The 15,523-nt window shown below is 44.4% G+C and overlaps 1 protein-coding gene across 1 annotated transcript in view; it reads right to left on the bottom strand.

Annotated features, from left to right (window-relative positions):
- LOC138537904 (complement factor H-like) overlaps positions 1-15,523 on the bottom strand; it is a 763,015-nt gene that overhangs the window by 286,350 nt on the left and 461,142 nt on the right. Inside the window, exon 8 of the mRNA XM_069641488.1 lies at positions 3,570-3,770. Within this exon, the coding sequence (XP_069497589.1) occupies positions 3,570-3,770 (201 nt within the window). The remainder of the gene's footprint in view (positions 1-3,569; positions 3,771-15,523) is intronic.

The raw sequence follows: 15,523 nt of genomic DNA, 5'->3' as shown, positions 1-15,523 counted from the left end.
TCTGAACAAGATCAATATTGTTGAATTAGAACACTGTCATAAAATGATTATGGAGGTAACTACTGATTAGGACCCTCCCAGTAGATTAGCTGATGTTTATGTGCTTCACCTTAATGCTCTTTTAGATGGAGTGGCCCCTATAAAATCTAAAATGATAAGAGATAAGCCACATCATCAGAATTGGTTCACCCCATCCCTGACAGACCATAAGAAAATCAAAAGACAGGCAGAACGGGTTTGGATGAAAAACAAATCTGATGCTAATAAGATCGCATGGAAGCTACAAGAAAAAATATATACATCTAAAATCTATGAAACAAAAAAAAATGTATAATGAACAAATTGAAAAGGCAGCAAATGACACCAAAAAGCGTTTTGAGATCTTTATAAACTTGGAAAAACCGAAAGTACAAACACAATCGTTTGTTCCTGGAAGAGAGGATTGCACTAGAGCTCAACAAGCCTTCTTAGATAAGGTTAACAATTTTAATATAGAAACCATCCTTGACCAACCTAGGCTAGATGAAAGTAAAGAACTGAAATGTGAACTAAAACCTACCAACACTTTTGATATGGAAAAGGCGCACCCTACTACTTGTCCTGGTGACATTCTCCCCTACAAATTAATTCTAGGAAATATTAAGTCCTTTTCCTCTTTTCGATACAAGGTTTGCTAACCCTTCTTTATTTCACAAATCTTTACCTGATGGTATTAAGGAAGTTGTGGTGACCCCATTAGTAAAAATAAAACAGACTAAACCCCAAAGAGGCATTGAATCTCAGGCTGATTAAAAATATCCCATTTCTGTTAAAAATTGTGGATAAAATTGTGACTACACAACTTCAGGAATGTATAGAGGAGGCCAACATCCATCACCCAGGAGAGCCAGGGTTCTGGAGTAATTATGGTACAGAAAGTGCCTTTTAGATTTACAAACAGACATGTTAAATACCATAGATAAAAGCAAGACAGGACTGTTGATATTACTGGACCGGTCTGCTGTGTTTGACTTGTTGGACCATAAACAGTTATTGAAGACTCTGGCAATTACAGGCAAGTGTTCTGGGGAGACTGTTCAATGGATTAGCTCCTTTCTAAGCAAGAGAAGGTCAAGGGTGTGTTGGGGGGAGGCCTCAACAGAATTAGCAGATATATTCCGTGGGGCTCTGCAGGGAGCATGTTTATCACCTGCCTTTTTCAATATTTACATTAGGCCTCTGTGTGACCAATTGGAACACATGGGGATTATATTTACGAATTAAGTAGATGACATCCAGCTACGGATAGAACTAAGAGGGGATTGTGAGAAAAACTCAAGAAAATGGACATCCATAGAACTATTGAGTGTTGAATGACAACAAACTGGCTATGCCTTAATAGTACAAAAACAGAACTTTTGGTCTACGATAAAGGCAAGCAAGGGCAAAACTAGGTCCTGAGTATGAGGCTTTTGAGGTGGAAAATTGTCATATTCCAGTGTCTGACAAAATAAAAATGCTAGGTGTTTTTATGTAATCCTCCCTTAGTGCCGAAGCTCATGGGAATGCTGTGGTAAAATGTTCCCGCTACCACCTCAAAGTTCTAAGGCAGATTAGACCTTTGCTAACAGGCAGAAACTGTGAAACACTTGTTAGAGCCATTAGTATGCCGAGATTAGATGATTGCAATGCCTTGCTTACTGGATGCTAGCAAGAGCTGTATACAGAAACTCCAAGTAATACAGAATGAGGCAATTAGGGCTATTAAGAATGTTGCAATAAAAGATCAAATAAGTAGTTCTGTGAAAGACCTACATTGGTTATCTGTTTCCACCAGGATACACTTCAAAGTGATCTCACTGACCCAAAAATGCCTCTTCTGGAAAGCCTCACTGTTTCTGTAACAAAATGTGAAATTGTATGAACCTAATAGATCTTTACATTCCAGTTCCACACACTACCTAACCATCCCCCGTGTTAAAGGAGCAAGAGGCAAAGGCTGGTCCTTTCCGGTCTTGGCAGCTCAGGCTTGAAGTACTTTACTGGTGGACCTATGACATGAAAAAAGGCCACTGGTTTTTAGAAAACTCCTGAAAACTTTGTTATTTTAGTAGATTGGGTTGTGTGCTGTGTACTTAGGCCTTTGTTGTCAGGTATGTGTTGATTGTGCGCCCTAATGCCCGCAGGCTTTTGGTGTGGCATAATTCAATAAATAAACAAATAAATAAATAAATACATATTTATGGACTAAAGGGAATATTTTACATTTCAGGAAATAGCTTAAGACATCCCATTTTCCTTGCAGTTTTCCAAGTTTGGCTCATGCAGCCACTGCTCTCTATCCCTAAATTGGCAAGATGCGTCTGGGTGAATGTATGCACTTTACAAAAACACCAATACCAACACCAGTGCTGTTGATGTTTTTTACCAGATGGAACGGGACATATGGCTCTCACGCAATCAGATCTTATTTGAAATCCTTTGTAACTAGCATGTTGACATAAATATTGATGCCCTCTGTGTATGGGCATGGCTGGTAAACTGGTGCCGGGTTTGTGTAAAGCACAATATTCATATCTTGCAGCAAATTATCATTAGTAAGGAGTACATGCCCGTCTACACCTAGGGCCTCATTACGAGTTTGGCGGTAGCCATGACGCTATTTGCGGCATGGCTGCCTCCAAACTCGGGTCCGGGTTCCTTGAATGAGGAATTACCGGGCCATTCCAACCTTGGTGGACCCGGTAATTCCTCATTCAATTTACGCATCCCCATTCCCCTTTGAGCCCCCATAGGGCTCAATGGGAATGGGGAGTGAGCTAACAACGGGCCTGTTAATAACAGGACCGTTGTTAGCTCCCTAGTCCCCTCGCGGGACCCGCAAAGGACATCTGGTCTGACCAGACGTTGAGAGCGGTTCCCACGATGAAACCTCGTAATATGGCGGAATGGGTTTAACGGCACCAGCACCATTACCAGTACCGTTAAACCCATTCAGCCTGGGTCGTAATGAGGCCCCAAGTCTCCTATATCATGTATGTATTCTACGTCGAAGGGTTCTACTTTTTGTTTTGGCCCTGTAATGAATGGATTGTTATGTGTTAGACTGTTCTGTTGGACATTATTTAGGTTATTGTGCAATTGGGATTTGAAGGTGCGTTTTCACATTATTGAAGATGCCATACCAGATGGTACAGAGATCACAAGCATGTCATGGGCCTACATAGCATGCTTTGTAAACTGCAGGCTTCATGCCACAGCTGCAGATGTAGAATTTTAGAAGTACTTATTCAGCCATAAGAGGCAAACAGCTCACTTAAAGGTAATCACATAAAGAGTGGGTATTCAGCTTCCAAGTTCTTTGAAACTGACCCATCCCTTGTGGGGCTGACACAAGATCATGCATGTAAGTGTAGAAGTTAGTGAACAACTGCAAAAGCCAAATTACTGGCCTTGCCAATGCTTTTTTTATTTGTATGAACTGTAAAATGTAAAACCACAAGCAAGATGTTTGGCATTCAATACATTTCATGATGTATAATCTGCTGCAGGGAGCAATCCCGATTTTAATCACGGCCAGAAATACTTACCCCTTCTGATACATCTGGGATACATTAGCTGTCCTCGAAGGCACGGGAATCTAAATGGTAATGTTTCATCCTTTATATAATCTGACGATGTACATTCGAATTCTACGAAGGCTCCATGTTCGGAATACAATTTACGTTCCGCGGTCCATCTTAGCCTGATATTGTTTGCAGCCATTTCGTCGGGGCGTACAGTGCACGGTTCTGTCAAAGACACAAAGATTGTTAAATTACTCCACATGCTTCTGAGACATCATGTTATGTTATGTTATGTTATGTTATGTTATGTTATGTTATTTTGCATTTATATAGCATCTTATATACCACTGGTATGGTCTGAAGGCGCTGGTAGGTTGAACGCCCTTGGGAACCGAAGTTCAGGTCAGTAGAGAGAGTAGGGAGAGTCAAAGGTGCGTGTGAGCACCGGATAGGTGTGCAGTTGGTGTGGTATTTGTGTAAAAGCTACTTCTTAGTGGTAGGTGTGGTGGTTGAGAGATCAAGAGTATGGGCCTCATTACAGGGTAGGCGGTAGCCATGGCGCTATCAGCGCCATGGCTGCCCCTTTACTGCATTCTGGGTCTGTGTTCCCGGAATAGGGATTTACCGGGTCATTCCCCCATAGGGCTCAATGGGAATGGGGAAGGAGCTAATAGCGGTACCGCAATTTGCGGTACCTTTATTAGCTTTGAAGTCCCTTAGTGGGTCCCTTAGCGGGTCCCTTCCCTAACGCCTGGTAAAACCAGGCGTTAGGGGAGGGACCCGCTAAGGGACCTCGTAGTAGGGCGGTAAGGGATTACCAGCACCGGTGCCCTTACCGGTGCCGGTAATCCCTTACCGCCTACCGTGTAATGAGGCCCTATGTGTTCGTTCTGGCAGGATTCATCCAGTCCGATTGTGGCTGCGTTAGGCCTGAGGAGAACGCCTGACTCAGGGGTGTGTAACCAGCAGTGTTTAGTTAGAGTGATGGGGAGTATGAGGCAGATGTTGATATGAGAACAGTTACACGAATGGTGTCATAGTATCTTTGTGTTCTAGTTGAATGGTGGTGTAAAGAAGAGAGTAAGGGTGGTGATGTGATATGGTGGGTTACATGCTCTTCAAACGTTCCATGCAATCCAAACCATTCCATGTAAGTCGCGCAATTCTATGCACTCCAGTCTACTCCATGCACTCCAGTCCGGTCCATGCATTCCAGTCCGCTCCATGCACTCCAATCCGCTCCACGCACTCCAGTCCGCACCATGCACTCCAGTCCGTTCCACGCACTTCAATCCGTTCCACACACTCCAGTCCGCTCCACGCACTCCAATCCGTTCCATGCACTCCAATCCGTTTCATGTACTCAGATCCGTTCAGTGTATTTCTAAGTTGTTTTATGCACTCGATCCACGTATTTCACCCGTACCATCCACATACTTCCCGATACCTTTCACATATTACACTAGTACCTTCCACATACTTAATCCGTTGCATCCACGTATTTCACCCCTTCCATCCTCATATTTCACCCGTTCCATCCAGATACATCACCCGTTCCATCCAGATACATCACCCGTTCCATCAACATACGTCACCTGCTCCATTCACATACATCACTCGTTCTATCTACATACATCCTTAAACTTCACCCGTTCCGTCCGCTCTAGGCATTCAACGGCTCTACGTAGTCATCCGCTCTACGCACTCATCCGCTCTACGTACTCATCCGCTCTAAGCACACATCCGCTCTAAGCACTCATCCGCTCTGGCACTCATCCACTCTAGGTACTCATCTGCTCTGCATGCTCTATGCACTCATCTGCTCTACGCACTCATCCGTTCTACACACTCATCTGCTCTACGCAGTCATCCGCCCTACGCACTCATCATCATTGAAAAGAAACCTGTTGCTTTCGAATGCGTTTTGTTTTTAGACATTTAGAGAAGAACCAGTTTGCATGCGCCCTGCTACATTCCATAATTATATCCTCCAGGGAGTCTACTAAAGTGTCTTGTGTGGCTAGCGCTGGCAACATTTGAGCATCCCCATTCCTTTCCTAACTTCTGAAAAGTTGATTAAACCAGAATGAATTTGGTTACCTGGAGTTTTTGCATATCCAATTGCATGCCATGTGAAACATCAATGAGGCCTCGGAAAAAATGTGGCCCTCGACTGCATCGAAGCACTAGGGAAAAAGGGACCTCCAGAGAAAAGGTGAATGTACATATATTCCCGAAAGTCTATTTGGACCCTGTTGACGAGGAGAGGAAATTTCTGACGGACCCATTGGTCAGCACTCACCCTCGAAAACTAGTAATACAAGATAGCTGCACGATGCGAGGAAGGACAGAGTGCAGGATTCACATACTCCAGCAAGGTTCAATAATCAGGACTCAGTAAATTGGCAAAGGGAAGTCCGTTTAATGATACATACATCAGCTTATGGAAATCAGCAGCATCACGAACACCTGCCTCACCCCGACTTCCCCGAACATTAGTCCAACAGCCTCTTTTATGGGCAAAATCCGTCATCATTGACGTGTAATTCTACAAAAAATCATCATGCAATACAATTGGTTGGGAAAGGTAACTTAAGTATAGGTGCTATAACTGTATACGGAAATAACGCAAGTGGATTGGATAACTCTTATCGGGTGGGCATCTACGCCCTTCCCTCTACACCACACGTGATTGACGTCACTAAAAGTACGACGTCTCATTGGTTACAGTGTTTATAGGACCCTAGATTACATGGTCCCTTATGATTGGGCAAGTTACACCCCTAAACATAAATCTCCATTTTAATTAGCAGCATGCAGAGTAGACACCCAGGTGCCTAGTGTCCCAAGATTCACCCTTCCTCCAATCCATCAATCAGTGTTTTAGGGCTGTTTGTCAATTAGTTGGCTATGTATGGCCTCGGATCTGTAGTCTCTTATCAGGAAAAGTTATGGCACCCTCTGGTTCTGGATGACATCAGGCGGTGGTACATCTTCGCGCCTGTCTGTTCACGTGTTGGTTCACCGTGAATCTGCTTCAGTTTCCAACCTTTTGTGCATTTAAAGGAGAGTTCCGGGACTTTTTTTTTATTGTCCCTACGGTTCGGCCATGTGTTTTTAAGCATAACTCGGTAGATCGTGGAAAACTTTCCTATGGACCTTACCCGACTTTTCGTCCATTAACGCACTCGAAATCAGCCGCCATTTTATGATAATCCTATCACTTGCCGCATCGCCCTGGCTCACCTGCTTTTGCGGCACTAAATCAAATCCCCCGCCCCTGAAACAGACTTGATCAAAACATTCATATTCCCCGCCTCTATCCGTGACGTGACTGAGCTGCGTAGGCAAACGCGCCCAGGCGTCTTCTACGCGACTCCACACAGAACCAGGAAATCAACACAGATGAGCTCAAACAACACAGCGCGCCACAATTGGGAATATGAAACTGTACTTTTAAATTAAACCGCAAGATTGTAAATTTGGTAAAGTAAATTTATTTGACATCAAATGTTTTGAGAATATTCAGCGATTAGCATTTTTATTTGCACATGTTCCAAAAAGTTCCGTTTCGAGGCACACGATGTTCCTTTGCTGTACACAGGGTCTTAGATCATCTCACAATACAGCGCCACAATTCGGAATATGAAACAGTGGTTTAAAAGCAAACGGCAAGATTGTACATTTGGCAAAGTACATTTATTTGACATCAAATGTTTTGAGAATATTCAGCGATTTGCATTTTTATTTGTTCACGTTCCGAAAAGTTCGTTTCGAGGCACACGATGTTCCTTTGCTGTACACAGGGTCTTAGATAAATGAATTTTTATTTGCTCTCGATCCAAAATATTTCGTCTTGAGGCAAGCGATGTTCGTGTGCAGTAGACATGGTGTTGGTTTACGATAAAATAAGCTCTTCGGTCGCACTGATAATCGCATGGCTGTTCCAACAACGAGGCACTAGGCCACCACAACGGTCTGTATGTTGCATCTAGCCGTTAGTACCGCGTAAGGGCATACTTGTACTTGGCGATCGTCCCATAAAATGGTCAGGGTGGTAACGTTGTTCACGCGGAGAAGCAACTGGCGGTTAAAGAAGCCGTCCGCCGGTGTCTGGTACTCGTGACACATGCAGTAATGCATGATGTACCTGTTTGAAAAACATAAACAATGAAATTAGTCTCACCATCAGATCTTTATTAAAATTATTCATTTTATATATTCGGTCGGTAAATTATTTCATAGCTAGGACAGTGCAACTGGGTTTTAAACGTCAAGGGGGGGCTGTAGGATACTGAGACAGTCCCTCAGTGCAGGGGTTGACAGGGAGTGCAGGTGGAGAGTGGAAGGGCCCAGGACCGAGATCGCAGACAGTGGACCAGTTGTTGCAGGGGAGAGGGAGAGAGAAAGCAGAAGCAAAGGTTTTGAGGTGCTTCCGTAAAAGTAGACGGTTCTCCCCAAGATAGTGTGCGGTACAAAACAACATGCCACATAGAACGAACAAGTACAACTTAACCCGTCTTTAAAGCAACTGTATAGTAATTAAATTGCGGTATAAACTCATCTAAAGAGTTACTTACATTATATTTGCATTTTCCATTGCGTCTGTGCGTAGGGCAGCCCCGAAATACCACTCCTTCTATGCCGACGTTATTTCTTCTAATGAACGAACATGAAATGGCTTTCGTTTCTGAAATTATATTCATTATCGTTTCTTACGTGGTCCAGGCCTGTCAAGGTCAAAATACAATAGAACCTTATTCTGAGTCGTGGGCCATTCTGGCACCCGAGAAAAAATCAAAGCAGCTGACCTTCACTTCGAACGAGCACACATTCCAAGTTAGCTACATTCAGTGTAAGGCATTCTCACAGGACTTGAAATTTACACTCCATCTTTGCATTTTGTCTGCGTGCTTTGCAGCCACACAGAACCATAAATACGGAGAGATTCTATATTTATTGAAAAATGATTTATATTACTGTTTGGTTTAATTTAATGCGCAAATGAACAAGGGTGGAGAGACACATTGCATGTACACTGAGCAATCACTTTTATTTAGACAATACATAGATACACATATTCAATGGGCCTGCGACATGAGGAGACTTGAGAGAACAGACAATCAAATTACAATCATTTAAACCGTGATGTGTATTTCTCAATGAGTTCTTCTTTAGGTGGACATGGAACAGATGCAATGTTGGGTGGCAATGCAGTTGTCCCCTGCACAGGTTCGTTCACAGCTCCATTTATGTGCCTATCTAGGACGTCAACAATAAGTTTCTCAATAAACTCATATTGCATATCCTCAAACACTGGTTTGATCACCCATTGTTTACTTCTTTTAGTGAAGGCCTTATTGTAGCGAAGCGTCCCTAAAGTTCCGGTCGTCCTACTTTGTTGACGGCCAACATTATGGTTATGTGCCAAGACCGCTAAAAGAGTCCGATTTATCATGCCCTCCATGCCAAAATGCAATCGTTTTGGCCTGTACTTTAGGCACATATTGTGGAACACCTCCAAATCTCCTGTGTGGCAGAATTCCGTGAGTCCACTCAAAGCTTTTGTTATAGTTTTATCAAATACAATCTTTTCAATGGCTTTGTGAGTGGGTGATGAAGGAATCAACCACTTCTTCTTCCGTGCCTCCTCTGTGGACAAATGGCCATGTTCACAATTGTGGAAATGTTGGTTCGTGTTCCATCGGTGAACATTTGTACAGTGTGGCATTACTGACCGCCATTTTTCCAGTAGAATTTCCAACGACCCTCCACATGTTTTTGAGCTCCACCAAAGATGGTTGCTGATTGACTTGGACCACTGTGAAATACCTTGCAATTCTTTTTTTTTACCTGCAGCCGACAATTTTTTATTGATTGATTTTGCAAGATGCCAAACGTCAAATTGGTGATTTATATTTTTGTACTGTTCTCTCATTGTCTTGGCAATTGAAACGTGTCTGTCCGTGGCTATCAGGTCGATCACCATTCCCCGCGATTGTAGTTCTTGCAATGATGCTACAAAGCCAACTTTCTCCATGGCCACTGAGGATGTACTTTGTGACACCTGCACGACCACCGAACTCACAATTTTCTTACTTTCCATGTCCTGAAAGTGGTAGGTGCAGTACTTGGCTGAAAATCCTGGGCTGTCGCACTGTCCATCACCGGCTAGCCTGAACCGTTTGCCCGCGAATGTACTATCAATAGACATTTTTTCCATTCTCCAAGCTTCGCTAATGGCTGGAAATAGATAATCGGTTTGGTATTTGTAGAACTGAGTTTTCGCAATGAAATGGATTCCCACAAACTGAAAGAACGACTCTAATTTTTTAAAACTTGAACCACTAAAAAGTGCAGCCGCTGCACAAAGTAGATTGCCTGCTGGCAGTTGTCCCAGCATAGGTTGTGCAGACCATGTGAAAGGATGATATTTTGTACAGGTGGCATGTATTTTAAGGTTAGTGCCTCGAATTGCACGAGTCACATTAATCAATGGCTCCCCACATACTTCCCCACCAACCAAATGCCCACATTTCATCCGAATAATAATATCAATCAAACAACTATCGAATACAATGAATTTGGCCTCTTTCCTTATACTGTCACTCTGCATCCCAGCTGGTTCGGCCTGTAACGTTGAGGACATGTCACTCACATGAAAGGTAGAATCTCTGATATCGTCTTCCGCTATGTTCAGTGATATTGATGGTGTTTCATTGTCGTCTACTTCATTCTCTTCCATTGCAACATCTGTTCCTTCTCCGGCGATGGGTGAATAAAACAATTTCTTCAACTTTCTCGCGGTCTTAGTTTTTGCGGGTGTGGATTCTGTGAATTGATCTCCGACTGCATCCGAACTACCAGGAGGACATTCACTATCAATGGCTGGTGGTGGTATAGCTCCGTTGTCAATCACTTCATATTCTTCCCATTGGCACGATGCATCTCCAGTCTCAAGTCCCTGCCAAAAGGTTTGACAAGCAACATCTCTCGTTCGCTTCACTGTCTGTGTAGATCTAGTTCGTACACCCACTCGCAACTAGAGGACAGATTGGAAAAGGGATGTTCAGTTTAAACACAACTTACAGTATTGAACTATTAACAGTGAAAAACAACATAATATAGTGACCAGGACACTAACCTTCTTTTGCTTTCTTTTCTTTGAAACTTTCTTGCCTCGAACTTCAACATCAGGACGCTGTTGCTCCGACTCGTGTGTGCATGTCTCCACTTCCTCTTGCGCTGCAACGACTATATTTTCATGATAAGCACATCCGTCACGCACTGACGCTCCATCGACTCCCTGAAACATAGAACTTTCATTAGTATGTATAATAATATCGAAAACACAAAATGTACTTGGGGACCAATACCCACGTACATCTCAATAGCAAAAAACGAATGAACGCTTTGTGTAGAACATTCAAACGACAATAGTTCACGCATTGTTGATCTAGTTAGATGGAACTGTCAAGATCCATACCTCGGGCTCCGCATAGACTTCCATTGATGATATTATTGAAGATGACGCTTCAGCAACTCCCTGAAACACAGTAATTGCATTAGTATGGTTTTCTATTTTGATAAAAAGAACATAAAGTTTGTGCAGGCGTCAACGGCTCATCTAAATAGACCTGCACAAATGATCAGTTGTCTAAAATAAATAATGGATATCTAAATATGATTCGATTTGCTCGATCGTTGGAAGTGTCACCACCCAGAAATCTGCATCAACTACTAGGGGTGATGTTCTTGTAGAAGAAGCTCCGTCATCTCCCTGAAACATAGTACTTGCGTTAATAAAGAAGGAAGTATAGCGGATGTAATCAAGTCATATGATCTCGCTTGATCGAGCTGTCAGTATCCATACCTCGAAATGCATAAGAACATCAAGGGACGATGTGACTGCGGTGCACACTTCTGCAAGCTGTTGCGCCGACCCGTAACTGCACGCTCCCCCTTCTTCTTGGACTAATGCTCCATCGACTCCCTGAAACATAGGACTTTCATTAGTAATGAACACAATATTGAAAAAAGAAGACACATAGGAGGGCGACGACAGAAGGACATATCAATGGCTAAAAATGATAGAAACATTGTGTGTAACAATCACGCTACAAGAATGCAAGATCTGATGATCTCCATCGATGGAACTGTCCTGAAACGTACCTCGAGCATCTGAGTGACATCAACGGTAGTCGTCAATACGTTGGACTCCTCAGCATCTCCCTGAAAGACAGTACTTGAATTATTTTGGATAACAATAATTATAACTGAAAGCAAAGACTAGAGGACAAGTACAAGGGTGTACCATTAGGTAAAATAATTACACGATAAATTAAAACTATTGATTTACATGCCTAAAACAAGTCAGTGGCAGAATAGCCAAGTAAGATTACCCGATAGGCGCTTGAAGTGGCTGATGACTGCAATAACGACACGGATGGAGAATCTTCCGCCTTCATATTGAGTGGATACATAAATGGGGAAATTATTGTTAGCTAATGCTACACACTACCGCAAGGCCGAGAGATAAATACTTAAACTTGACTCACCAGTGGAGGGATGTGGACGAATAGAGTGGGAATAGCGGTTGAGAGCAATTTTCGCCTCGCTCGCGGTGTGTTCTTCTTTATTAGCAATGATGTGGAGTACATGTCAGAGGTAAAGTGCCTGCTGCAGATGCGGTATCGATCACCCCTCTTGTCCGCAAAGACTTCTAGGACTCTACTTTCAAGCTCAGAGGGTGGATATCCGCAATATCGGACCCATTCTCTTATCTGATCTATTGTCTTAGGGAAAACATGCATTATAGTACCTTCAGATTTATTATGGGTCTTCGAAGGACAACCGCCAATGGAACAGGCAGGCATTGTGGAAAGTTCTGAAAAGTAAAGATCAACAATTCTCTATGAATACCATTGTGTTAAAAAATTAAATACATAAAAGGTTCAATGCAAGGTATGTTTTGGTTCTTGGAACTATACACGTTATTCACATGCGGATAAGTATTTGAATAACTTTAAAAAAATACAAAAATAATTTCACTAAACTCAGAACATGTGACTAGTTCCTTGCATGTACTGTCTTGAACGAAAAGAAATTGGACGCAAAATGAGTATGGTACATGGCCTTACCTTGACGAGCAAACAGTTAGATGCAGGGATCAGAGTAGTTTCTTGTCGTAGACAGGGAGCAGTTCACAGGTTGCAAACTGATGAGTTTGCTCAAAGTGGTCACGGAAGTTCACAGAGACGAAGAGCAGACAACCAGCACCTTCACGGGTTGACTAGCAAAGCGCAAAGAAGTTCTCATTAGAAATATGAAGTGGGTTATAAAGAATTCGAAACAGGGGTGTGTTTGTGAATGAATGACGTGTATATGTCGTGGCATTATGCGGTTTGCAGGGGGGCGTCCCGCGTGAGGGGAGATGCTTGGCAGGAGACACGGGGTCTGGCGGTAGACATGGGAACAACAACCCATGCTCTATAGACCACTTTGAAGTGTACATGGTCTTTGGCACCTCTTGGCCTTTATCGCTCCCTGACAGCTCCACTTGCCAGCACAAGTACCCCGGTGCGAACTGCCTTTGATAGGGCGGGGGGTGGATTGGGGCGGTGGTCGTGCAGACAAGACACAGGAAGACTCGTGAATGGAGACACACTTATGTGGATTGCAGGGGGCCGTCCAGCGTGAGGGGAGATGCTTGGCAGGAGACACGGGGTCTGGCGGTAGACATGGGAACAACAACCCATGCTCTATAGACCACTTTGAAGTGTACATGGTCTTTGGCACCTCTTGGCCTTTATCGCTCCCTGACAGCTCCACTTGCCAGCACAAGTACCCCGGTGCGAACTGCCTTTGATAGGGCGGGGGGTGGATTGGGGCGGTGGTCGTGCAGACAAGACACAGGAAGACTCGTGAATGGAGACACACTTATGTGGATTGCAGGGGGCCGTCCAGCGTGAGGGGAGATGCTTGGCAGGAGACACGGGGTCTGGCGGTAGACATGGGAACAACAACCCATGCTCTATAGACCACTTTGAAGTGTACATGGTCTTTGGCACCTCTTGGCCTTTATCGCTCCCTGACAGCTCCACTTGCCAGCACAAGTACCCCGGTGCGAACTGCCTTTGATAGGGCGGGGGGTGGATTGGGGCGGTGGTCGTGCAGACAAGACACAGGAAGACTCGTGAATGGAGACACACTTATGTGGATTGCAGGGGGCCGTCCAGCGTGAGGGGAGATGCTTGGCAGGAGACACGGGGTCTGGCGGTAGACATGGGAACAACAACCCATGCTCTATAGACCACTTTGAAGTGTACATGGTCTTTGGCACCTCTTGGCCTTTATCGCTCCCTGACAGCTCCACTTGCCAGCACAAGTACCCCGGTGCAAACTGCCTTTGATAGGGCGGGGGGTGGATTGGGGCGGTGGTCGTGCAGACAAGACACAGGAAGACTCGTGAATGGAGACACACTTATGTGGATTGCAGGGGGCCGTCCAGCGTGAGGGGAGATGCTTGGCAGGAGACACGGGGTCTGGCGGTAGACATGGGAACAACAACCCATGCTCTATAGACCACTTTGAAGTGTACATGGTCTTTGGCACCTCTTGGCCTTTATCGCTCCCTGACAGCTCCACTTGCCAGCGCAAGTACCCCGGTGCGGGCGGTGGTCGTGCAGACAAGACTCGTTTGCCGTAGGGCCTCACCAAGGAGAGGCCATCTAACTGCATGTAAGAGGCAGGCTGCAGGATCTAGTACATGGAAGGCAGGGGGGTGAGTTTATAAATACCTCAGCCTCCCAGGAGAATATATGGGTGCAGTTCACCCTGGAGACCCTGAACAAAGTGGTGTGGTAAGTATTTTTGGGGGAGGAGGCAAGGCCGGGAGGCTTGATGCCAACCCGCAAAATAACATATGTATGTCTGCTGCATATGGGTTCAACGGTTATGTGGATTGAAGGTGGGCGGCCAGCGTGAGGGAGGATGCTGGCCGGAGACATGTGGTGTGACAAGACAAGGCACAGGAAGACTATTCAATGGAGACACACTAGATTCATTTAAAAAATCAAAACAACCATTGTTAAAATATATGTTGGGTTTTATTTTAGATCTTAATTTCAATTGAACATAAATAATAAACATTACACATTGTAAAGTTGCGGTTGCAGCACATCCCGGGAAAAGCCGCGGTATTGTCCACTGTCGCTGGGGAAATGTTGTCTAATGGCAAGTACCGCACAGGCAGGTATTACTCTCCGAACGCGGTGTCCGAGCCTCCCGTGAAGCCACCAAGTGAAGCAACGATAGGCCACCAGCCTGTACCACCTGTGAAAATGAAAGATGCAAACTGTATTAAAATGACAACTTTCTTATCACTGTCGATTCAGGTACAAAAATGTCATTCTGCTTTGAAAAAAATTCTATCTAGAAAATGCACAACATGGAACCAATTTACATGCATTCGAATGATATGTAGATGTAGTTTTATATGTGGGAGACGACCATGAAATAGTAGTGGCATCACTGACATCACAACCAGAGTATACTTACTCGTTACTCGGATTACGCGGACGAACAGTGCCGCAAAGTTCGTGCATAAGCACCATCATCATCCTCAACACTGTCCGTGAGAGGCAGGCTTCCCTGAACTCTGGCAGCTCGGTGATGCATTGCGGACTTGGCTCGCCTTCCGAAATGTAGGCCAAGCACCCGGAATTTTCACGGCAGCAGCAGTTCTCCTCCTCAGTTGGCATTAGCTCGCAACGATTGCACGTGCACCAGGTGGAGACGCCGTCCATGCGACATGGTCCAGGCTCTTCATCCGTTGACTGGTCCTCCCAACTGCCGTCCGAATCCCCATCGTTTTCGCGTGCTTGCCTTTCCAGTAGTTCTTCCTCGGTGTACTCGGGCTCGTACATATACGGCATTATTGTAGCCATTGTGTGGTAAAGAAAGTAAAATAATTTATA

The sequence above is a fragment of the Ambystoma mexicanum genome, chromosome 1q, assembly GCF_040938575.1.
Source record: "Ambystoma mexicanum isolate Mex_15411 chromosome 1q, UKY_AmexF1_1, whole genome shotgun sequence".
Classification (NCBI taxonomy): domain Eukaryota; kingdom Metazoa; phylum Chordata; class Amphibia; order Caudata; family Ambystomatidae; genus Ambystoma; species Ambystoma mexicanum.
Note: the sequence above shows the minus strand (reverse complement) of the source record. Positions and strands in the feature narration are given on the sequence as shown.